At 36.0% G+C, this 23,710-nt stretch overlaps 5 protein-coding genes across 8 annotated transcripts in view; 3 read left to right on the top strand and 2 right to left on the bottom strand.

Moving 5' to 3' along the window:
• LOC306859221 (intraflagellar transport protein 70A) overlaps positions 1-6,234 on the top strand; it is a 9,609-nt gene extending 3,375 nt beyond the window's left edge. Inside the window, exons 9-20 of one of the 2 annotated variants that reach the window (XM_079400135.1) lie at positions 1,883-2,035; positions 2,184-2,249; positions 2,537-2,590; positions 2,671-2,736; positions 2,855-2,931; positions 3,101-3,311; positions 3,868-3,915; positions 4,062-4,133; positions 4,212-4,315; positions 4,757-4,835; positions 5,199-5,328; positions 5,612-6,234. In XM_079400135.1, coding sequence (XP_079256261.1) covers positions 1,883-2,035; positions 2,184-2,249; positions 2,537-2,590; positions 2,671-2,736; positions 2,855-2,931; positions 3,101-3,311; positions 3,868-3,915; positions 4,062-4,133; positions 4,212-4,315; positions 4,757-4,835; positions 5,199-5,328; positions 5,612-5,748 — 1,197 coding nt within the window. In that variant the 3' untranslated portion in view covers positions 5,749-6,234. The remainder of the gene's footprint in view (positions 1-1,882; positions 2,036-2,183; positions 2,250-2,536; positions 2,591-2,670; positions 2,737-2,854; positions 2,932-3,100; positions 3,312-3,867; positions 3,916-4,061; positions 4,134-4,211; positions 4,316-4,756; positions 4,836-5,198; positions 5,329-5,611) is intronic. The other variant, XM_079400136.1, reaches the window with a different exon arrangement.
• cUnh16orf89 (chromosome Un C16orf89 homolog) lies at positions 6,205-9,872 on the bottom strand. 2 transcript variants are annotated; one of them, XM_079400156.1, is made up of 8 exons: positions 9,535-9,872; positions 8,377-8,529; positions 8,133-8,283; positions 7,929-8,046; positions 7,630-7,792; positions 7,406-7,510; positions 7,194-7,271; positions 6,205-6,507 (listed from the first exon to the last, which is right to left on the bottom strand). In XM_079400156.1, exons 1-8 carry the CDS (start codon positions 9,701-9,703, stop codon positions 6,404-6,406), a joined length of 1,041 nt encoding a protein of 346 aa, XP_079256282.1. In that variant the 5' UTR covers positions 9,704-9,872; the 3' UTR covers positions 6,205-6,403. The 2 variants fall into 2 exon arrangements, with proteins under 2 accessions (XP_079256282.1, XP_079256283.1); XM_079400157.1 differs by having other exon boundaries at positions 7,222-7,271.
• Positions 9,873-11,120: 1,248 nt separating this feature from the next.
• On the top strand, positions 11,121-15,142 carry LOC306859200 (chitobiosyldiphosphodolichol beta-mannosyltransferase-like). Its single transcript, XM_079400108.1, has 13 exons — positions 11,121-11,410; positions 11,580-11,657; positions 11,756-11,859; positions 11,934-12,082; positions 12,177-12,266; positions 12,396-12,506; positions 12,666-12,787; positions 12,883-12,921; positions 13,594-13,653; positions 13,750-13,860; positions 13,943-14,057; positions 14,159-14,234; positions 14,785-15,142. Exons 1-13 carry the CDS (start codon positions 11,137-11,139, stop codon positions 14,920-14,922), a joined length of 1,467 nt encoding a protein of 488 aa, XP_079256234.1. The 5' UTR covers positions 11,121-11,136; the 3' UTR covers positions 14,923-15,142.
• Positions 15,116-17,563, bottom strand: eef2kmt (eukaryotic elongation factor 2 lysine methyltransferase). Of its 2 annotated transcripts, none has more exons than XM_079400118.1 (8): positions 17,138-17,563; positions 16,872-16,934; positions 16,714-16,794; positions 16,507-16,608; positions 16,289-16,422; positions 15,672-15,919; positions 15,363-15,512; positions 15,116-15,258 (listed from the first exon to the last, which is right to left on the bottom strand). In XM_079400118.1, the coding sequence occupies exons 1-8, from the start codon at positions 17,264-17,266 to the stop codon at positions 15,158-15,160; spliced, it is 1,008 nt and encodes a 335-aa protein (XP_079256244.1). In that variant the 5' UTR covers positions 17,267-17,563; the 3' UTR covers positions 15,116-15,157. The 2 variants fall into 2 exon arrangements, with proteins under 2 accessions (XP_079256244.1, XP_079256243.1); XM_079400117.1 differs by having other exon boundaries at positions 16,714-16,827; positions 17,138-17,356.
• Positions 17,564-18,441: 878 nt separating this feature from the next.
• Positions 18,442-23,238, top strand: LOC306848751 (beta-galactoside-binding lectin-like). Its single transcript, XM_079383493.1, has 5 exons — positions 18,442-18,466; positions 18,829-19,005; positions 21,087-21,166; positions 21,244-21,415; positions 21,543-23,238. The coding sequence occupies exons 2-5, from the start codon at positions 19,000-19,002 to the stop codon at positions 21,687-21,689; spliced, it is 405 nt and encodes a 134-aa protein (XP_079239619.1). The 5' UTR covers positions 18,442-18,466; positions 18,829-18,999; the 3' UTR covers positions 21,690-23,238.
• Positions 23,239-23,710: the final 472 nt, after the last annotated feature.

The raw sequence follows: 23,710 nt of genomic DNA, 5'->3' as shown, positions 1-23,710 counted from the left end.
CATTTTGAATCCGGATAGGATATTGTTTAGCAGGATTGCATTCAAATATATCTCACTCATCCATTTGAAATGGAATGGCACTCATGTATTAGATCATAGATTGCTTTAACCATGAATTTTCTGCCATCCACAGAATTTTTAATACAATAATGGATCATTCAAAATGCTTATCTATGGATAAAACAAAAAAAATCTGTCTGGTCTATTGGGTTTTCCTCCTTAAAAGTAAAAGTTGCTAATAGGGATTAGATATGAAGAAAAAGAAGAAAAAATAGGTTTTAAAATGCCCCCGCAAAAACACCAGGAGGGAGACGTGACAGAGGAATTGGGGAGAGAAATGAGAGACCGTAAGTGTAGTTCAGTGAAATAATACATTGGATGTTGTTCATTAAATTGGCGAGCAGATTGCAAGACCTCAGTGTCTGTTGACTTATTCACATTGTGCAAGCAGAATGAAAAGAGAGGAAGCTGCAAAATCTCTTTAAACACTGATAAAAATAGAGCATGATGGAAAATTTACAACCTAGTCCATCAAAGTGACGGATAATTTTTATTTGTAGCTCAGCCTCATTATATAGTACTTAATCAGCGTAATAATTATATATTGCTTAATCAAAATGCATTAGCATTTACACCTTGTCGCATTTATACTTAATGAAATTAAATCAGAAACCATCTCTAACTACCTTCGAAAGTATTTTCAGTGATCCGATCGTGGTCTTATCATATTAGGTGCATTTTCACTTGGCTTTTAATGTATTCAAGTGTTGTCCGATTGTAATTTGATCACTAAAAACACCTCGTAATGTGTTTATATCTCATTACTATTTTATTCCAGTATATTTCCAGGTGATTTTGCTGTAAAACATTTTCCAAGTTCTGTTTTCTCATTTCTATAGCAATGCAGCAAACAAAGGCTGTCGGATAAGATCAGATGCCTGTCAAGAGAATATTTTCCTCATTAGTTATGCTGTTTGATCTGAGCGTGCTCACTCTTGCAGGATAGCTTCTTATGAATCAGTGTCATAGGCATGTCAGTTCACATGCACGCTTGAGGAACTTTTATCCTATATTGACAGACCATGTGCCATCTATTTAAGCAGAAAAAAAATGACAGTTGCACTGCCTTTTAATAGTACAATACTAAAAAGATTGCCTGCAATTATGCACTGGGGATTTGCTGTTTTTGCGATTCCGGTGCAGGTTTAATCCTTTTCTGCAGGGGTTTGTATTGTGAGAGCTGGTAAGCCCACACCTGCTGGCTGGAATGATGGTGGGCTGCAGGGACATGTCTCTGTGCTAGCTTGCGCTGGCACCTCGAAGTTAATGAGTCCAAACCGTGATCCATCTTACGTAAGCACTCATTAAATACACAGTTTCTTCCTGCAGGACAGGTATTTTTAAACCCTGAATCTGTCGCTAGGACTAGTGCAAGGAATGTACCAGATTTTAATAAAAATTCAGCGTACTGCGCAAAGTTGTATTTACAGGGTAATGTAATTTCCTGAAAAGAGGGCCTATATATATAGACAAATTGTGCTATTTATCTGAAATATAACAATTATACAATACGGTTTTAATGTTAGTTTGCAGATAGATAGGCTATCCCTTCATGCTGAAGTCTTTAGTTTATGCATCCATGAAATTCTTCGTATCTGTTATAAGAAATGGACAAGCTAACATAGCTATCTGCTGCCCCCTAGTGGAACGAGTGGAATGTCCATATAGACATTTAATAGTTTATAGTTCATTTGTTCATTAGCTCCCATAGTTTATTTCTGTGTGTAAGAAATGCTTTTACATTTGAAATTTGGCCCGTATTCTGATTGTTTAAAGTCTGTCAACCAAATAACTGATGATTGTCCTTTTTTTTTACATTTAGGAGCTGGATCCAGTCACTCTTCACAACCAGGCCCTGATGAACATGGACACCAAGCCCACAGAGGGTTTTGAAAAACTTGCTTTTCTCCTTCAGCAAAACCCCTTTCCTCCTGTCACTTTTGGCAACTTACTATTGCTTTATTGTAAATATGAGGTTAGTGTGCGTCATTGCTAACAGTTCTTAGCATTCAGGAAATTGTTTGGTAGGGGTATATTAATTATGCATTTTAGCGCTTTCATAGAAACTTTAAAGAAACTTATTTAAGAGGTGTATGATGGTTCTTTGCTGTTGTTGTCTATAGTACTTTGACCTCGCTGCAGATGTCTTGGCTGAAAATGCTCATCTCACTTACAAGTTTCTCACACCGGTAAGGCAGAAATGATTTTGTAGTAATTTCATGTTTTATTTCCCTTCAGCCTCCTAGTATTTGCATTATTAGTTTTATTAAAATTCAATCATGTTTATACAAGTCTCCACTTTCATTAGCCTAGATAGTCTTTCCAATAATAACATCCATATTGATTGATTCCTCTGGTCATAAGGCAAGTAATAACACACCAGGTGATAATTGCAGAGTTGCCTCATGCATATTGACATTTCAGTCTGAACTCGCATCAAGGTGGTAGGGCTAAAGTTTTGGTCTCCTGTTTATAGTACCTTTATGAGTTCCTGGATGCCATGATCACATGTCAGACAGCACCTGAGGAAGTAAGTGATCTTTTCCAAAGTCTTGGCTAGTATCTAGTTAGCATTTGTTTTTGAATTAATTGACTTTTTATGTGATGTAGGCTTTCCGAAAATTTGATGAAATTGCTGGAAAACTGACTGAGCAACTGCGCAAGGTTACGAAACAGGTTACAGCTCGGCATTTTACCTTTCAACAATTCACAGCATTTATGCCTGCTTGTGTCAAATATTACTCCCTAAATACACCATTATGATATCAGTACGTCTGACACTGTTTCCTCAAAGGTTCAGGAAGCAAGGCACAACCGGGATGATGAATCCCTAAAAAAATATGTCCAAGACTATGACGAGGTTCTTGAGAGGTAAATGTAAGATTAATTTACATTGATTACATTTAGCAGATGCTTTGTATGAAGTGACTTACAAAAAAGGTGATTACTAAAGATTCATCCTTAAATTTCTGTTCTTTATGTAAACACGTGTAAAATGTTCACCATATACAAATACTTTTAAGTGTGTTTTTTTCTTAAGGTACATCCCTGTACTAATGGCACAGGCCAGAATCTACTGGAACCGTGAGAACTACAGCATGGTGGAAAAGATCTTCCATAAGTCACTGGAGTTCTGTAATGAGCACGACACTTGGAAACTTAATGTTGCTCATGTGCTATTCATGCAAGACAACAAATATAAAGAAGCCATTGGCTTCTATGAGCCCATCGTTAAGAAGCATTATGAGAATGTAAGTTTAATGTTACCGAATGTGTTTTTCTGGTCACTTTTAATGTATTTTGAGACCCTTTAAATACTAATGTCTTTTCATGAAAACCAAGTCCACATTTAAATAAAAAATAAGAATAATTTCTGAAATGCAAATGACAAAAAACTGAGTCAGTCCTCAGTGCTTAGTAGAGTTTACTAAGAGTCCATTTTTAAAATAGATGACAATAACCTAAATCAGTTAACCTGTAATATTTTGCATAAACTGGGATCCAGATGTGATTTTTAAAAACCTTAAAATAAGACCGTTTTCTTTGACTCGTGGATATTAGGAAATAAAATAACTTGTGCATGCAAAAATAGAGCCATTCAATTAATTTTGTTAAGCTAATATTTTTATATACTATGTACATTTTTATATATTTACTATATCATATAAATTATAATATAAATGAATAAATAATATTTGATTTGTCTTCTGTGATGGTAGGTGACATTTGGCCGTACTTGGAAGACAATTATATAACCAATCTAAACCTTTCAAATGAAAACATGTTCTTTGCTCCTCTGCTTGCTAGCTGGAACAGTGTAACATTCAAGAGTGTCCCTGCAAAACAAAACCCTCGGTAAAATGATCTGTGACTCTTGGAGTCTTACTGTGTGACTGCATGCAGTTTGCGGCATGATGTTTGATTTTTTTGTTTTATTTCGAAGAGTATCTAGTGTCGTTAGCATCCTCACAATTAATGAACTGTCACATTTTGTCCCGTAGATCCTTAATGTCAGTGCGATTGTCCTTGCTAACCTGTGCGTGTCATACATCATGACCAGCCAAAATGAAGAGGTAAAAATTCAAATCTTATTCAGCTATAATTGATACCCCTGGAGCAGCTTTGTTTCATTATATTTTCTGCGTGTACAGGCAGAGGAACTGATGAGGAAGATCGAGAAAGAAGAGGAGCAAATCTCGTATGATGATCCGGACAAAAAAATCTTTCATCTGTGTATTGTCAACCTTGTAATAGGGTATGTACAATATTTTTAGGTTACACTTTATTTTAAGGTGTCCTTGTTACAGTGTAATTATACATTTAAGCACGGAGTAATATGAATTAACTGCATGTACTGCATTTATAAGACATACTGTTTTCACTTTTTTTTTTACTTTTTAAAATATCACACAAATCTGAAATATCATAACAACACAAGACGACATTGTAAAAGTAGTGTGTATTACACTACCAGTATGATTAAAAAAAAAAAAATCATGGTTTACACAATTAAGCAGCATTTTAAAAACATTAAAAAAGTCTTTTTATTTCATAAAACTTTTTGAAAATCTTTTTGACCCTAAACTTTTGAACAATATGTATGTCAAAAGAAAATGAGATCATACATATCTTTCATTTTACAGACATCTATTCTCAAGAAATACTTGTAATACTTGCAACACATAATTTCTTACAGGACTTTGTATTGTGCTAAAGGAAACTATGACTTTGGCATTTCTCGTGTCATAAAAAGTCTTGAGCCATACAACAAAAAGGTAATCAATATTTCATTTAATGTATTTAATAGCCATCTTTAGTTTAGTTTAGATGGCACATAAACGTCCATGTTCCTTACTTGCTGTATTTATCTTAGTCCTTCTCTAAAACTGTTATCGACATGTTATTTTTGTGTATCCACAAATATCCACTGAAGAGGTCTTTGCTGTTTCCAGCTGCATAAACAGTGTTACTCAAGGACCTCAGCATTCTTGATCTTATGACACTGTAGCAGATGTACAGCACTGGATTGCTACTGCACTTCCTTTTAGTCTGATGTTTACTTGTTTTACTGAAATGATTTTCATGTGATATTATGTAGTCATTATGCTTGACATGACACTGACCTCCTATGTTTTCAGCTTGGAACAGACACGTGGTTCTACGCTAAGAGATGTTTTCTCTCACTGTTGGAAAACATGGCCAAGCACATGATCATGCTCAGGGATTCAGTGGTGCAAGAGTGCATTCAGTTCCTTGAGCACTGTGAATGTAAGTACATTTTCTAAAAAATGGTTTGATCCCACTGATAGTACCTCTAAAACAGGCTCTGTATCCTGTTTCATATGTAGCAGGACTGTGTCAACACAGAGCTTTAATCCTCCAGTAATTCGCAAAGTATCAAAATCTAATCCAGTGATTACTAGTTCACTGTTGTTTTGATTGATTAATTCAGTGGGGATGAAATGCTGGTTTTTGAAAGCTGAGACACTAATTAATTTTCAATCCCGAGATTCTCCATGGGACTAATTACTTTTTTTACCCTCTCCTCTAGTGTACGGAAAAGATGTGCCTGCCATCATAGAGCAGCCTCTGGAGGAGGACCGCATGCACATTGGCAAGAACACCGTCACGTATGAATCACGCCTGATAAAAGCTCTCTTCTATGAAGTCACAGGGTGGAATGAGTAATCATTCAACATCATATAGCTATATCAGAACAAGATATTGGCCAAAAATTCACCAAAGACCACAATTTTCTGACTGGCATTTTACATTAATTTCATGGATGGATGGAGGTCTGACTAATAAGACATCTCAATGTGGCTACTTTCTAAGCAGCTTTGGAGAGATCATGCTGTTTCTGGACTGAATTCAAACATGCATTTTTTTAAGCATGCATATAATAATGAACCCACAGGGGTCCGCTCCCTCCAAACATGAAAGCTTAAACTAAGAGAAAATATTAACCAACAAAGGGCATTTTGTTAATTTAAACTAACCTCTGTTTGCATTAAAAAAACAAAACAAAACATGACTATATTTAACCTATTTATGCACAGTTCATTATAATAAAATGTGTATAATTTTGTCATTTTTTTCCTCAGAATAAGAAATGTATCATAATACTGTATGTTTTTTTTATTTGATATAAAGTATACATTTTCTTGGTTTTTCAAAAACATTTGCCTTTCTGTTTATTTTCTTTTAATCATGTTGTTTTTACGTAAATAGCATTAAATCTACTGCACTTTCACAGAAAATTGATCATAGAGGAAAGAATAAATATCTGTAAAGCCTGATGAAGGAGGAAACTGAGTTCTCATAATCTCATGAAACATGGCTCTTAAATGAAGGGTCTCTTCGTTATGTCCTGCTCCGAAAGGTAATAGTTGAGAAAACCTCCTAATGCACTCACTGCAACTCCTGTCATATGACTTGAGCAGCCATCTATGAAAAGAAACATAATAATATTAGTTTAAAACAGTAATCATGGGATATTAACTAAGTATTTTTAGCAGCTGCAACATTAAAGGAATAGTTCACCCAAAAAGAAAAATTTGCTAAAATTCGATTCACCCTCAGACAATCCAAAATGTAGATAAGTTTCAATGACATCATTTGGTCACCAGTGGATCCTCTGCAGTGAATGGGTGCCGTCAGAATGAGAGTTCAAACAGCTGATAAAAACATCACAATAACAGTTTTGGACAGTTTTTGATTGTTAACACTGCTTGATCTGTACATATTTCTCCTGATTCGGACTAAATTACTTTTTTTGAGGTTAAAAACGTCTTGAATTTGTTTATTACAAACATACAGCTGTTCGTTTCACAAGATGTTAAGTGATGGACTGGAGTGGTGAGGATTACTTGTGGATTATTGTGATTGTTTTATCAGCTGTTTGGACTCTCATTCTGACGGCACCCATTCACTGCAGAGGATCCATTGGTGAGCAAGTAATGCTGAATTTCTAAAGAAACAAACTTATCTATATCTTGATGGTGAGAAACTTTTTAGCAAATTTTCATATTTGTCAAGTCACCTTTATTTATATAGCACTTTTAACAATACAGATTGTGTCAAAGCACTTAACAGTATATGGGTGAACTATTGCTTTAAGAGCAAACAAACACCTGTCAGTGTTTTTTCTCTTCTTTTCACCCGTTTGTGGGGTGCATCCAAGAATTCCTCAAAGATCTGGGAGATGTCCTCTAAGGGGGAAAAACAATATGCAACATACAGTTTAAAAGGTGATTCACACCTCTATAGCTCAATCACTTTATTTAATATCCAGTTAATAAACATTAAGATATGATTTTATATATTTAAAATGCACTCAACCCACCATCTTTGCCAAAACAGCCTGCTTCTTGGTCTTGCCATGTTAGAATAGACTGTAACCAGTCCAATTTATAGAAGTCTGAGAATCCCACTAAACCACATAAAAGAACTAAAAAAAATACAGTAAGTGGATGTTATCTTATAAGATGTGACCAAATCTTTCTCCAATAATTTGTTCATAACTATATATATATAACTAACTTTGTTCATAACATAGTTTATACTAACTGTTTTCTGTAAAGATGTCCTGCATTTGGCCAGTAATAGCATTCTTGAAAATGTCCTGGTTGCTTTTCATCATGTTGGAGCAGAAGATTCTCTTATAATGTTCCACAGTTATGTTGACACGAGACAATCTCAGGTCCCCCTTCAGCATTCTGGAGCACCCTTTCTGAGGACACAAGTGTCAGACTGAATCCACACAGATTTACTTCAGGGTACATAAGAAAATATGATACTTTCTCTTCTTAACAAAAGGTAAACAGTCAATTGCTAATACTACAGTAAAGATTTTTAGGATGTGTTACCATCGTTCCTATCATGAAGTAAAGAAGCTGGTGGGACAGGGAATAGTGCGGACATCCAAATTGTGTCATCGTGTCTCTACAAGACTTAGTCACAATACATGGGGTTCCATTGTCTTTCCTTGCAATAAAATAACAGTTGTGGTATTGGCTGATTTTTACAACTTTTTGATGCTATTGTTTTCTTTTATGCTATAATCTTCTTACCATGTTCCTAGAAGGAGTGTCATGCACTTGTCACTCAACTGCTCATCATAGCACTCCATAGACCTCACTGAGGTATAAACAAGTGAGGGATCTGTGGAGCTCCATTCTGCAGGCAGGGACCAGAAGGAGCTGTCCAAAATGGGCTCAAACTCTGTAGGAGAAACAGTTCATGTTTTCTGTGCCATTATTAGACTGTTTAGAATAGATTCCCCCAACCAACCTCCCCCTGCCCAAAGAGCCTTACCTTTGAAGTATTTGGGGTCTGTCTCCTGAAGAGCGCTGACGGCAGTAGAAAGGCTCTTGTTCAGTCTCTTCAACATAGAAACAGCAGCTGCTCGCTGAGAGAGACTCAGAAAATCTGAATGCGGCCAAGTTCGTGTTGCCTCCTGCAGCTGCGCTGAGTTATATAAACAGAAAGAAGCCTAATGGTGAACCATTGATGGACTGCTCAGTGGATTCTAGGGGGTTTTGAGCCCCCAAATTAGTAGCCCATTTAGCCCTCCAAAAAGAAGTCAAAATAAAACCAATGGGGTCCAATTTTTTAAATATATAGTTTGTTTTCACTCATCTTTAAACATCCTTTTCAGACAACTTTTTAGTAATCAGAAAAGTTATCCTACATGACAAGCTCTGCCAGAGTGCGCTAATTATGACCAGAATCGGTCGCGTTTAACTGACGGAGTAACCAACAGTGCGTTGCTTGCTCGAGCGCTTGCAGTTTATTATCGGAGGGTAAAACGACAAAATTGTTATTTCTCTTATTTGATTTACATATCATATATATATATATATATATATATATATATATATATATGATATGTAAGCCCTCACTTCGGCTAAATGACAAAAGTAAAAAGTAAAGAGTGTAAAGACCATCAACTCTACCGTGCGACTCCACCGGGCAGGGACACCGGCAAGGGATAGAATATCGCTTTTTATTTTAGTTTTTCCATTTATTTGTTTATTATTTAAATGTTATATGCATGTGTCAATTTTATTTAATTTCTTTATTTTCTTAAATATGTAGGTATATAGTATTTATAGAGTTGTAACTATTAGTTTTAGTTACTTTTTCTTATTTGTAAGTCGCTTTGGACAAAAGCGTCTGCTAAATGACAAAAGTAAAAGTAAAGTATATATATATATATATATATATATATATTTAAATCGTCTTTAAGGTAAATTATAGTTTAAAAATAATAGCCTATTGCGCGAGGAGAACCTCTAAGGACTGCGCAACGAAAAATACAATTCCATTAAAAAGGCCATTGCTCAGTTGATTTTACAACCAAGTCCAGTATCGGTCAATTGAAATTAAAGTGTCTTGAAAAGTTACATGAGTGAAAAAATACCACACATAGGTAATCAGTATAAAGCTGAAACAATGCTCATGATGGCTTACCTTGAAGTATGAGGTATCCAACAACACCGTCCAGGTTGATGTTTCTGCCCTGCATGTCAAAGTATGTGATTCCCTTGGATAAACTCATAAGTATGTTATCAATCACATCCTGATTTGATAAATCAATTGTAGACGACAGAACAAGAAGCACAAGGAAAGGATACCACATTTTAAGAGCTTTGAGAATACAAAATAAACAGGGAAAATAGTTAATGCACGAGTGGTCTGTCCAGTAGCTTGTTTCCCCCTTATTTTGAAGGCGAAGCTGTTTGTCATAGCAAACCCATCACGTGGCTCAGGCTCAGGTCCGCTGCTTTAACTGCAGTCACGCCATCTGCGCTGAAAGATTGCTTGCGCGTCTACTTGGCGTCGCGTGGCAGCGATGGCCATGAAGCTTCGAAACTTTTGCAAACATTTTTTATTTTTTTTAAAGAGTGGGTCGGACCGCGTATCAAACTGAAACCACAGTCAATGAATCGATTATAAAATGCTAATTAAAAAAACACATTATACAGGCACTTCTTATTTAATGGTATTCTATTGTTTAATGTTTAATGGAGTTTGCAGAAAACAATTTGATTTAATCTTTTTATGAATTTTTAATAAGTCTGCAGAGTGAAGTAGTAAATAGTATTGGTCATGATTTTGGCATGCAGTTATTAAAGAATGAAATAATAAAGCAACATAATTACCACAGTGGTACTTGGGGAGATGTACAACTATTTTATTTTATTTATTCTTTATTAATTTTTAAAATATGTATACTAACACCAAGTGTCTCAGGCCAAAACATGCATAAAACATCGTACAAAACATTTTACAAACCCATTTCCAAATGTTTTATTGAAAGTTTAATACAATTAAACAATAAAATACCATTAAATAAGAAGTGCCTGTATAATATGTTTTTTAAAGGAGTCTATTATTATCGATTAACTGACAGTGGTTTCAGATTGATACGCGGTCCGACCCACTCTCTTTTAAAAAAAAATGATTTGCAAAGGTTTCGAAGCTTCATGGCCATCGCTGCCACACGACGCCAAGTAGACGCGCACCAGTCTTTCAGCGCAGATGGCGTGACTGCGGTGCTCAGGGTTCGTAAACCCTATACCACCTAGTTTGAATATTATTGCTTTTGCTGGAAAATATTCCATCATATGTTTTGAGTGGGATTTCTTCTCATTCCTTTGACAGTTGAAATTCCAGGTTTCTTTCTTTCTTTCTTTCGAAAAAAGTTAGTAAAATCTCGCTGCTAACAGCATCTTTCTCTATTGACGATATCAGTAGTAGTAGTAGTAGTAGTAGTAGTAGCAGTAAAAATAATTAATAGTAGTAGTAGAAGTATTTATTGTAGGCTATAATGATATATTAATAATTAGCTATATCTGGAATTTAATAGTTCTAAATGGAATTACATGTCTTTAAAAATATTCGGATTAAATGTTTAATGTATTTATTAGTGGTAACTGTATAATTTAAGAAATAATTTACATCAAAATGATTTAAAATGTGCTGAACTGACCTGCTCTTGGCTCGCCAGTGGTTCGTGTCTCTTTAAATTTCCTGCCCTACATTCAGCCACGTCATAATCAGGAAAACACAATGGCGGATGCCAATGCGGCAGTAGCTGTAGTGACAGTTTCATTGGTTCTTTTAGGGTTTTTATCGGGGTTAAGCTTGTCGTGGGCTCTTCTACCAGTCGCTGTAGTGGTGCTTATTTTTGTACTAGCCAGTGGATTAAAGGGGCGGGATGAACTTGCACATCTGAACGTTTGCGTGTTGGTGCTGGGAGATATAGGGCGCAGTCCTCGCATGCAGTATCATGCGCTCTCTCTCAGCAGACATGGATACAATGTCACCTTAATTGGCTTCCTTGGTATATACATTTTAACGCATGCACTGTACCACTTTTTGCTTTTATGCATGGTCAAATCTCCCCCATGGTTGAATGCAAGGCATGCTAATAAACACTTAAATGTGCATTATATATACAGGTCACAGGGCTAGTTTTTATACCTCTTAACACTGGCATGTTGCTCACTTAGGTACTAAACCTCATCAAGACATTCTTGAGGATGACAGGATAGACATACGTCCCATTTCAGAACTAAAGGGGCTTACAGGTAATATAAACATATACACAGAAAGAAGACATGAAAGCATAAAGGTCTATGCACATTCATTTTGATATAAAGAATGTGAAATGCATTTTGCCTTTCAGTTGGCCCCAAAATTTTCAGGTATGCTTCGAAGGTGATATTCCAGACTTTCCAGCTGTTTTATGTGTTGATGAGGATTGAGGACCAAGGCTATATCCTTATGCAGGTATCTCTCTCTTGTCATTTCTATATGTAATCATGTCTTAAAGTGAAATTCTAAGTCACGTGTGCATTCTGTAGAATCCTCCTGGACTGCCAGCTATAGCAGTGACATGGGTAGCAAGTCGTTTCAAGGGAAACCAGTTCATCATAGACTGGCACAACTATGGATACACCATAATGGCTCTTACTCATGGGCAGAATCATTTCATTGTTAAGATGGCAAAATGGTAAGTAACACCTTTGAAAACTATCCTGGTAGAACATGTTGTGTTTCGAGCCATGTTTGGGAATCGTCTGAACTGTGCATTGTGTTGTTGGCAGGTACGAGAAGCTCTTTGGATGTTTCTCGGATCATAACTTATGTGTCACTAACGCCATGAGAGAAGATCTTCGGAAAAACTGGAATATTGAGTTAAATCAGATAATATTTTTTATTTTATTTACCTTTTTATTATTATTAGATAAGTATTTATATAATAACATTAACAGTAAAACAGTTTACTTTTAAGACAAGCCAGTTAATCAATTTTGCAATTGTAGGGCAACCACATTATACGACAAGCCACCCCCGATATTTAGAGAAACCCCTCTGAAACTTCAACATGAGCTGTTAATCAGATTGGGCAGTACTTATTTACCATTTAGGCCTAGGTAAGTATTTTCCCATAGAACCATTTGCTCCTATTCCTTCCTGTCACGCATATAGTAGTATAAAAGTTTTTGAAAACGATAATAGCAGTAATAGGTTCTCACAATTTTGTTTTTGGCATTTTATACATTTTTCCTATGTTCCTCTTTGTAATGTCTTAGTCCCGATGTCACTAAGGAGTACATGGAACTGACAGCCTTCACAGAGCGTAATACTCAGACAGGTGCTGTGACGCGGTCTGCTGGACGACCTGCTCTGCTTATCAGCAGCACCAGCTGGACTGGTCAGTGCCGTAAACACTGAGATTTATAGGGATGTTATCCGTCAATCCTTTAACTGAAATGTCCTAACTTTTCATTATTTATGTTTTATGTTCAGAGGATGAAGATTTCTCTATTCTTTTACAAGCTCTTGAAGGTTATTATTATTATTTTATCTCTTTATATATATACTACTGTATTGTTTGGGGTCAGTAAGATTTTTTTTGTTGTTGTTGAGAAATTAATTCATATATTTGGAAAAGATAATAATAATAATAATAATAATTCATTACATTTATATAGCGCTTTTCTGCTTTTCTAAGCACTCAAAGCGCTCTACATTGTGAGGGGTGGTGTCTCCTCGTCCACCACCATTAAAGATGCATTAAATTGACCAAAAATAATATAATTAGTTTTATAAAAAAAAAAAATTCTATTTATCAAAAAATCCTTTGGAAAAAATATATGACAGTTTCCACAAAAAATATGAAGTAGAACAACTGTTTACAACGTTGATGATAAGAGCATAAGGCAGATCAGCATATTAGAATGATTTCTGAAGGATCGTGTGACTCTGAAGACTGGAGTAATGACAGCTAAAATTCAGCTTTGCCATCACAGGAATTATTGACAGTTTAAAATATATTACAATAGAAATAATATGCTTCACAATATTACATTTTAATAAAAACTTTTTAAGAAATCTTACTGACCTTTTGAACTGTAGTGTATCACCTTTTCTGTAATTTACAGTTGTATATTTATGTATTGAAACCTATTTGACTATGCATTCTCTAACTTTTGATTTATTTATTTCTGTCTCCAATAGAGTATGAGAAGTTTGTTGAGGCAGGGCACAAACTTCCATCATTGGTCTGTGTGATTACAGGTACACCATAATGTCTAATATGTATAAATGTCCATAAAATCATCTGTGGACCAATGCCTGTGTTTGTATTTCAAACACCGTGATATATTAATATAGGTAAAGGTCCTCAGAAGGAGTATTACAAGAAGCTGATTGACTCTAAAGAATTACAACATATCAAGATTTGCACTCCATGGCTGGAAGCAGAGGATTATCCAGTTTTACTTGGTGAGAGGATCGCTTTAACAGTATTATAAATGTCATAGACCAGTGTCTTGGCCTGAACAAGAGTATGATTTTTTTGGCACAGGTTCTGCTGATCTTGGGGTCTGCTTGCACAAATCCTCCAGTGATCTTGACCTTCCAATGAAAGTGGTTGACATGTTTGGATGTTGTCTACCAGTCTGTGCCATACACTTTCAGTGGTAAGAGTGAGAGACTGGTCTTTTATATACCTTATAGTAGGTCTTTTATATAGGTGTAGGTTATGTTAGCTGTCATCTGCTCATTTTCTGTATCTTGTTAGCTTGCATGAACTGGTGAAACATGAGGAAAATGGGCTCATTTTCAAAGACTCCAAGGAGCTGTCTGAACAATTAAAGGTAAGACATCTGCATTTTTTAAAGGTGCTGGATGTAACTTTTTGATTGTGCTAAAGCATAAAAATACCATAACATGTTTTCAGATATTTAGGAAACATGCCAAGTTCACATAATTGTTTCTCAAAAAAACAATCCTACAGCTAGTTATTCAATTTGAAAATGTGTGTTCCGTTATAGAATGTCTGTTTCTGTTTTGGTCTATGAGTCCACCCACTGCCAGTTCACCCAATATTATTTTGCCAGTTGTTGGGAAAAAAACAGCCTATTGCAGCAAACAAACTAGGTCAGAGATTGCAGATTCTACCCAACCTAAAAACCTCTGCAAAAATCTCTGTGATCAGAGGCATATTAAAACGCAGATAAATCAATTTATAATGTTACAATGTTCCATTGTCACTTCCTGTTGTGCATCCTCAATCTGGCAATCGATGTGAGCGTGAATTTGGACTGCTAGTAGCTATTTCAACCTCTAGTTGTCAAGATTACATACTGCGCCTTAAAAGATCTGGCTAATATTAAATGCTTACAGCTAATTCTGTTATCTCTGTAGCTTCTGTTTTCAGACTTCCCTAGTGATCAGGGGAAACTGGGCATCTTCAGGAAGAATCTACGGGAAAGCGGGCAGCTGCGCTGGGATGAGAACTGGGACCAAAATGTCCTGCCACTTATTAAAGAGCACTGCGACTGACTGTCTAGGTGATGGGTTTATGTAAAGTTCTCTCAAATCCTTTGACTCCCATTCAGTGGAAAGTTACTGTCAGGTATTTGCACAGGGTACATATTTTTAAGCTAACTGTCCCCACAATGGGATAATCAGCATTCCTGCAATGCCATTGGGAAAGACTTGAATATGAGAATAAAAAGCACAATATCCTTGTAAATATCATGTAAATAAATACTTTATTACAAAGAGATGGTTTTTGTCATACATATATTTTGATCATTTCTATAGTGGCGGTTCGGGTGTATGGAAATACTTGAGTGACAGAATCTTTCATGACAACGTGTCTCAGTCCAGCCGTTTCTGTAAATAAAAGAAACATTTCATTTATTATGGGGAATCAGAAATTAAAAAACATTTTACATTAATTGAATAGAAAATAATGTTATTAATAATATGAAACCTACCTAATTCTTTCTTGAAGCAGTCATACGTCTGTGGGTTGCGTACAGTAGATGCAATGTAAACATCAGGATGTTTTTCTTGAACTTTGCAGTTCAGAAGCATGCTCAGCAGTCTCACCAAACAAGCAATTATATCAGGATCATACACCACATCTGTTTCAAACAAACACAGTAATGTTACTCAAAACTTCTCGAAAATCATCATTTCATGTGATCAGATTCAGAGACCTTTCAATGAATGAATGAAAATAAATCACATATGAAACTACATAATGTGTGTATTCCTGCAAATATCCCTGGGTTTTGTGTCACCTGCGGCAATGATGGTGTTGGCCTGTATTCTTTGCAGCTGCTCGTCAGACACATTTTCCCAGTCCAGTTCCTCCACACACACTGACACACTGTTGCCGTCACAGTTAGTTAAGCAGTTTTTGATATTGTCCTTCAGCCTCTGAAGGACAGTTTGATGGCAGTCGCTGAAGATGTATTTGGTTAGGCTGGATGACCGACACACTACAATACCGGCGAGTCCAATTCCACTACCCAGCTCTAGCACTGTCCTTCACGTACAACACAGAGGTAATCAACAGTGTGCACTTATAGTTGCATGCAAATGGAATAAGTCAAACTCTTAACTAAATAGAGAAAGCCATTTCAATTAATTGGTCATAAGTAGCAGCAGTCATTCTTTCATTGTACATAAAATAGTATGAGAAACAATGTATAAATGATAAAATACTATTGATTTTTTAAATTGCAAAGAAAGTCTTTCAAGTGAATTTACATTAACTTATTAGAATTTTACTATTTTGTCCAAATTAGCTTATTTGATTGAATAATAGAAATCGTACATCTTAAATATTTCTAAATAATTTTATCCCACATAAACACAAGTAAACTGGCATGGAGTTGTGAGATGTAAGATTTACTTGTTTTTGAAGATGTGTGCATTCTCCAAAGCCCATTCAGACAGATACAGGGCAGCCTCCCAGGTAACCAAACCTGTGGTTCCTTGGGAAATGACAGCCATGTTCTCTGCTAGACTAACAGCATCTCCTGTTGGCTGAGATTTGACACTTTGTTATTTTATGTTTTGTTATGAGGTATAAATATCCTTAGGGTCCAGTGATAACTTGATCAGACTCACCAATAAGTAGGTTTTGTAGCACATGTCCTCCTCCTCTGCACACATGACCTCTCCGAGCGCTTCATACAGTACATCCAGAGGTTCAGCAGACAACATCTCATGCTGCAAGAATGAGCCTTCATGAAAATATGCTGTATCTCAAAATATGAGGGGGGCATGTTGTAAATGTATTTACATCATGCTTGTTTGTAAAGACATTAAACTAACCCTTTTTATCAATTCTGTTAGGAAGCGTCTTCTGTATTTCAAAGAGGGGGGTTTCTTAAGGCAAATGGGATGTAAACATGTCTGCCAAAAAAGAGAGAAAAACAAAACTTTCATCTTTTTTTCAACTAATTACTTCACTTTCATAATAGCTTGTTTACCTTCTGAAGAATCTCCACAATGATGTCTGAAGATGTTGTAGTCATCATTTCTCTGTCTAAAGACTGCAAAAAACATTGTGTTATGGAAGTAGAGATGATACAGAGCAAACATATAACATTACAACTGTTCATTTACTTTCATGAAAAAAACAAATAACAGAAAGAGAGAGAGAGAAACACAGCTCACAGCTCATATATAAATAGTTGTACAAATCATCTGAACATCTGACATAGTTTCTTAATGCATGTTGCAATGTTCTACTTACATCCCATGGAAATGTATTTAAAAGACTCATAGTGAAGAATTTGACTTGAAAGGTGTGTATGACTTCCTTTCTTGTTTTGTGGCTCATTCCTTCCTCTTCTTTATCTGTTATTGGATGTGTACAGTTCATCTTTTAATATCACACAAGTCTGCTTGCTTGATGCTGTTACTAGAGAATGCGGAAGATGCATGTGTGAATTCCATAGTGAATTTCTTCGTGAGTGTCAGTCCACATATGTTATGGTTGCAGCGCCACCTGCTGGGATGGTGGTGCATCAGCGTCAAATCTTTTTTTCTGCAAGACTGGTCATAACTTTTCAAAACATAAAAACATTGGTCTAATTTGAATCCGAAAAGTAAGACTGATTGTCATTTGGCCCCGGTCATTAAGTTCTGCATTTCACATTTTCACAGAAACCCTGGCGGCGCCCGTTGGGCGGGGCTTGGAGTGGGCGTGGTTTGGACGCAAAGAGACTGCTCTCCTCCTGGCTAAGCATCTTCATGATAATAAATAATGATAATGAAGATGTGTATGCAGGCAGCTATTATTTGAGGTTGCTGCTGCCAAAACATTTTATTGCCTGTGCGTAACCGTTAGTGTTATGTTAAAATCAATATTATACTCTTATACCTTTTGTTCTTTAATATTTTGAATTGTTTTTAGCTTTATTTTTTGTTTTTCATTTAAATAATAAATTTTGAATTTTGTTGTATGCATTTGTCATTTTTATTTAATGTATTTATTTTTAAAATGTGTATATGTAGTATTTATAAGGTTTTGGATCAGTTTTTAGTTGTTTTAATACTACAATTGATTGCTTCTGTTGTCCTCATTTGTAAGTCGCTTTGGATAAAAGCGTCTGCTAAATGACTAAATAAATAAATAAAAACTAACTACCTTATTTTCTCATATGACAAAAGCGAGACCCTGAAGTCCTGTTTAGGACCAGTTAATCGGCGCTTTCGCTCTGTATGAGAAAAGTACATATTATCGACTATGCTATATTATCTGTCAAATTTACTTTGTATTAAGCTGACATTTTTTCTTCCATATTGCATGGGTCCCTCGAAGTTCTCACTTCTCTAATCCATTCTTAGCATCTTGTGACTGTCTTAAGACACACCCTGGAGCCCTGCACAAATAGTTTGTTGTTAGACTAAGACATAGCTTACATAGACAAAAAAAGAAAGAAAAGAAAAATGCACCGAAATGCTAATACAGTTTAGATTAATAAGCAAACGACACTATGGTGTTAAAATGCTCATCAGTTTCACAAAGCAGTGCAAACATGCAGTGCCACACCCTCATGTCACCAGCCCCAAATCCTGAGTATTCCAGCACACAGACCACAAATACATCACCTCTCATACCAACTCATCATGACTTATTTTCGTTACATGATCAATATATTTTACAACGTGTGACATTTTTCAATCAATTCATAAGCATGGCAATTGTATAACACGTTAATCATATTGTAAACTGTAGCCAATTGTTTTAATAAAGCTTTAATAAGTAGATCATTTGTGGGCTACAAGCATATAATTGCATTAATTATGTTCTGTTCGCAACGTACACCAGCATTCATTGTGGTTATGGTCGTTTGTTTTAATTATTTAGAAGTATTTATAGCGTATTACCAGGGTATGTCTAGAAATAGACTACATACAGTAAAATCACATGCCTTTCAGCGATTGGTCGAGATAGAGTAGGCGAAGAAACCCAATTGGGTGAAGTAAGCATCGGTCAAGAACACTCCTAGTCCTCAGTGGACATATGAGTGGACATAAGAAGCCCTCCACACAACGCAGCTTTCCCCCAGACACTTCGTTTCACTTCACTGGGTCTCAAAGGAACTCAAAATGAGCGTGAGTAATTTTAAAACGATACATTACTCTTTAGTTTTATGCCAAATGGTGTTTTATAGATCTGTTTATAGGCTAGTTAATGTTAGAATGTCTTCTCTAGCAGCACAAAAAATACAGAGCTCATAGCAGCTGAAGTCTGGTGTTTATGGCTATTGATACTGTGCAGTAAACTGTCTGTTTGGTGCATTGTATAGTTATTATAGAATAGTGTCTACTGAAGCGCCCCCACGTGCATTGCGCATGGGTGTTAACTCCACATATCTTGAGTGCACTCACTTTAATGCTGCTATGTTGTTAATTCCATCATCCATTTCTATCACAATGTTGCACTGGTTAATTACATTACGTTCATTTTTTTTTGTCCACAATTGTAAGGCATTTAGAAATATATTAACAAATGCAATTCATAAAAAATGCCTGTATCTCATGTGTTTCACTAACTTCTGTAAGTAGTCTGGAACAAACTGTTATTATTATTTTCTTTAAAAAAAAGTAGTGAGACAAAATTCGTATAGTTAGTAATATTTGAAAAACCCTTCAAAAACCAAATCAGTGACAGTGTGGCATAACCACATCAAGTAACAAGAAAACCAGGACTGCAGATCATAGACACACACATATAGCCTACAGTTGAAAAGTATTATTAAATAAATGAACACTTTTATTAAGAAACGATGCATTAAATTGACCAAAAGTGACAGTAAAGACTATACATTGTTACAAAAATTGAAATAAATGTTCAATCAAATAAATCACGGTTTCCACAAAAATATTAAGTAGCATAACCATGTTCAACTGTGATAATAATAAACGTTTCTTGAGCACCAAATCAGCATATTACTTTTGGTGTGTTATGTGACACTGAAGACTGGAGAGACAAAGGTTAGCTTTTGTGTTTGTAATACACGTAGTATGTAACCCTCCAACATTTTAAGGTAATTCATTTTACCTTAACATGTTCAATCCTCTGGCATTTCTAGAAATGAAGCAAGACTGGCCAATTCAAGCCCAACTATTGTCTGAAACCATCCAGTACCCAGGGGCATTGAGAAGGAGACCTTTAGCTCACTTTCTCTACAGCTCAGCAAAAGCAGCATGACTCAGTCATTCTTCATACGCTAATCCAAAAGCCTGAGCATCACTGGCCAGCTTCCCTTTTACAGTTAAAATCAGCAGTTTCGAAAGTTCAGAAAGAAAGAATGGATGTCACACTGCTCTGAGAGTTTCTTTCTGCAGCAGCTTCTGTCTGAGCGCTGGTTTACTGTTACTCACACCGACTAATATAGAAAGAATTCACCTCTGCTACACATCTGTTCTTTCACATTCTCAGTCTAAGTGCCTTTTTCCCTTCTTTTCCTCATCCTATCTCTCTTTTTGACCCTCCTTTCTCTCCATTATTCAGCCAGCTGTAGCCTATCTCTTCTGCCATCATTACAACAGCTATAAAAATCTGCTTTCCTCGGCAGCTGTGAATCACATAAAGAGGCCTTGAGTAATTCATCTTGCAGCTGCTGACCAAACTTGGCTTTTAAACTTACACCAAATCTCTCAGAGATGGCATGGCCACTAGTTTTTAAATATTGAATGATTAAAAGATAGGTCTTCTTGCATCCATCTTCTCAGAAAAAAGGGTACAAAGCTGTCACCGTGGTGGTACCCTGAAGTACAAAAGCTAAATTTACTGTACCCCTGAGAGGTACATATTAGTATGTTTTGAAAGGGTAGCGCTCCAGTGACAGTTTTGTACCTTTTTTTCAGACAGAACCCATACAGAGGTTTTCCAGTAGAACATCTGTGCCACATCTGCAGTTTTTTGAAAGTTCAAGTCTGGCTCTTTGCCTTTTGCCATCGGACTAGGATTTTCCTTTCAACTCATTGGAAAGTTTGACAGCATTGCTTATTCGGTCCACTCTATCATTATAGCTACAGTCTCTATTTGGCTTATAGGGAAAACCAGGCACAGCGCCCAGCTGTACAAGTAAAATTTAAGTGGATACACATGTTTGGCTATTCATGCCAGTAGTGTGTGAGATATCAAATTACAAATAAAGACTAACTTCAGCTCTCTCTGTTTCTAACAGGGTGTGCTTGTGCAGAATATGTCCTTCAAGACAGGACAGACTCTGGCTCTTACAGGAGTCCCCAGTGGCGATTCCACAAAGTAAGGTGCAAAGCAACTTCTAGAATTCAGGACTTTATAAGCACCAGGAGCCATATCCACCGTTTGCTCTTTTGCAGTTTTGCCATTAACATTGGTCACAGTGCCGAGGACATCGCTCTACACATGAACCCTCGTTTTGATGCCCACGGTGACCAGCGCACTGTAGTGTGCAATTCATTCCATGGCGGCAACTGGTGTGAGGAGCACAGAGAGGCCAGCTTTCCATTTAATCAGAACGAGGAGTTCCAGGCAAGACTCGTATATATCTTTATGAAACCGCTGTTTAAGCAGATGGTAATCATAATAAATGGGCTGTGGATGAAATTTAATGGCCCCTCGGGATTTTAATTAACATAATATTTTTTCCTTCCTTCAGATAAAAATCACGTTCACCAATGAGGAGTTCCTGGTGACTCTTCCTGATGGTTCTCAGATTAACTTCCCCAACCGTCAAGGCGCTGAGAAGTACAAATATATGCACTTTGAAGGCGAGGTCAGGATCCAGGGGATTGAAATCAAGTAGACCAATCAACACTTAAATAAGGATACTGTTGTGTCCTGAATGCTCAATGATTCTCTGCCTTATTTAGTCACTTATCCAGCTCTGTTATTTCACAATTTTTACTTATTCAGTATGGAGTCTCTCAATCACACTTGTATGCCAAATCAACATTTTAATTTTGCTGTTGTACTGCCTATCTAAACCACTAGAGGAAGCACAACTACAATAAATTGCCATGAGCTTTAGTGGTACATGTAAACCATTCTGAGAGGTTTCCATCTAGTTTATTTTTCCTACTGCTTTTCTACAATTAAACATCATGTTCTTAAATATGGTTTGTAACTAAAACAAATTCACAAGCTATAGCTGTTGGCATATAAATTAAAACCTGTTTTCACAAATAAACTAAGCCTCTTTTCGTTTGATGTGTTCAGGCAGAAACGTCTTTTGTGTTATTTAGTTATGATTCATTATGAGAGAACAGATGGAGAACATTCAGAATGAAACGAAAGCATTAATTCCATCAGGTGTTCATCATACAAACATGTCAAAAATATGAAGTCCCACTGCCAGTCTAAAATAGGTCATTCGTGACATGAATACAATTTTTAGAGCATGAGAAACTAAACAGTACAATTCAACAATTTCATGATATACAGAGGCATTTTGGTAGAGCAAATATACATAAATAATTTCATTAAAACAACAAGTCTTAAATGTAGTCATGATACTCACTTTACATACAATAGCTGATGTGCAAGGCATTTCTTTATTTTGAAGAAAAATGGAAAATGGAATAAACTTTCATTTATATAAAGCATAATTTAAAAATAGATATATCACTGGTGATTTGTTGAAACTGCACCACTTGACTGACAGTACAGTGTATTGTAAAATAAAATGTATCATGGTATCATTAACTTCCTTAATTATATATATTTGTTTTCATTCAAGGTCAAATGTTTTCCGTTTTATCTGTGAAAGAATATCTGTGATATTCCATAAGGTTCAGTCTATATTACAATTGTTTTTCATTATAAGTAGGAAAGGAATGAACCGATACATTGTTTTTAGTTTTGGGAAAGTAAAGAAACCCTGGACTATTGCAAAAGAACTTGATGTGAGTTTTTTGACAGGTGGCACACAAAGTCCTGAGTTTTAGTGAACAAGACCCCATCAATTCTACATCGCCTCATCATTCTTCAAAAGAAGTCCTGTACTGGACTATTTTAAAATACAGACTTCAGATCTCAACACGTCTTGGCTTTGGGTGGGCTATTGGACATGAATAGCCAGCATAACTGCACATAATCTCTCATGTAAACTGGACATGCTATATGCCTCAAATTCAGTTTTGCCCTCGGGTAAAATGTTCAGTGCTTTGATTTTTTCCTTTGAAGTGTCAGCTGGTATGAAAGTGAATCACCCTTACCACATTAGCAAAATCAAATTATTATTATTATTATTATTTTTTTTTTACACTTCAGTAAAGCTTAAGTATTATTCCATTTTTTTACTCTATACAGTTGAAAGTGTAGTACTTAAACGATCAATAAAGTCAACATATACTAATACAAGTATGCACTTAATTTTTTCAGTGTCCCAAATTCCTTCAGCACTATCGACAGACGTCACCCTATTTTCTCCACCTCTTTCATTGCTTTACAAAAATAATTTTTCTCCGATTTCTTTTTTTTAACGTTTTTTTAGCTTCTTCTACTGTTTGTCCCATAACCCCCCGCGCGAGCCTGACACGCACCTTGACCTCCACAGAAATAGGCGCGAGCACTTCGAGGTTCGTACTATTCAAACATTAAAGGTTAGAAGCTCACTATATTGTTGTTAAAGTTTTATAAGACAGCACTCACTCAGTTTATATTTGCATATGTTCATTTTCCATTGTACTTCATCTGTCAGAGATTAAACCCTTAATACATGAACCTTACAAAAAAGGGAGCTAGGGATCATGAATAAGATGGATTTGTTCATTGGCACCAAAAAAGCGAGAAAACCAAAGACGAATTTTTTTTATAGCTTTGTTT

The sequence above is a fragment of the Barbus barbus genome, assembly GCF_936440315.1.
Source record: "Barbus barbus genome assembly, chromosome: 3".
Lineage (NCBI taxonomy): Eukaryota > Metazoa > Chordata > Actinopteri > Cypriniformes > Cyprinidae > Barbus > Barbus barbus.
The sequence above is the reverse complement of the archived record's forward strand: the minus strand, read 5'-3'. Positions and strand labels throughout refer to the sequence as shown.

Bases quoted from the DNA above. Each gene is read 5' to 3' on its own strand.
- cUnh16orf89 (XM_079400156.1), bottom strand. From the start codon at position 9,703: ATGTGGTATCCTTTCCTTGTGCTTCTTGTTCTGTCGTCTACAATTGAT. The intron at 8,047-8,132 runs GTAAGAAGATTA...TTTTATTGCAAG, and splicing joins ACACTCCTTCTAGGAACATG to GAAAGACAATGGAACCCCAT. The intron at 6,508-7,193 runs GTGTTTGTTTGC...TTCTTTTCATAG, and splicing joins AAGAGAAAAAACACTGACAG to ATGGCTGCTCAAGTCATATG.
- LOC306859200 (XM_079400108.1), top strand. From the start codon at position 11,137: ATGGCGGATGCCAATGCGGCAGTAGCTGTAGTGACAGTTTCATTGGTT. The intron at 12,788-12,882 runs GTCAGTGCCGTA...TTTTATGTTCAG, and splicing joins CAGCAGCACCAGCTGGACTG to AGGATGAAGATTTCTCTATT. The intron at 12,922-13,593 runs GTTATTATTATT...TGTCTCCAATAG, and splicing joins TCTTTTACAAGCTCTTGAAG to AGTATGAGAAGTTTGTTGAG.
- eef2kmt (XM_079400117.1), bottom strand. From the start codon at position 17,266: ATGAACTGTACACATCCAATAACAGATAAAGAAGAGGAAGGAATGAGC. The intron at 16,935-17,137 runs GTAAGTAGAACA...TGTTTTTTGCAG, and splicing joins TAAATACATTTCCATGGGAT to TCTTTAGACAGAGAAATGAT. The intron at 15,513-15,671 runs GTGACACAAAAC...TGTTTGAAACAG, and splicing joins CAACACCATCATTGCCGCAG to ATGTGGTGTATGATCCTGAT.
- LOC306848751 (XM_079383493.1), top strand. The intron at 21,167-21,243 runs GTAAGGTGCAAA...GCTCTTTTGCAG, and splicing joins CCCAGTGGCGATTCCACAAA to TTTTGCCATTAACATTGGTC. The intron at 21,416-21,542 runs GCAAGACTCGTA...TCCTTCCTTCAG, and splicing joins ATCAGAACGAGGAGTTCCAG to ATAAAAATCACGTTCACCAA.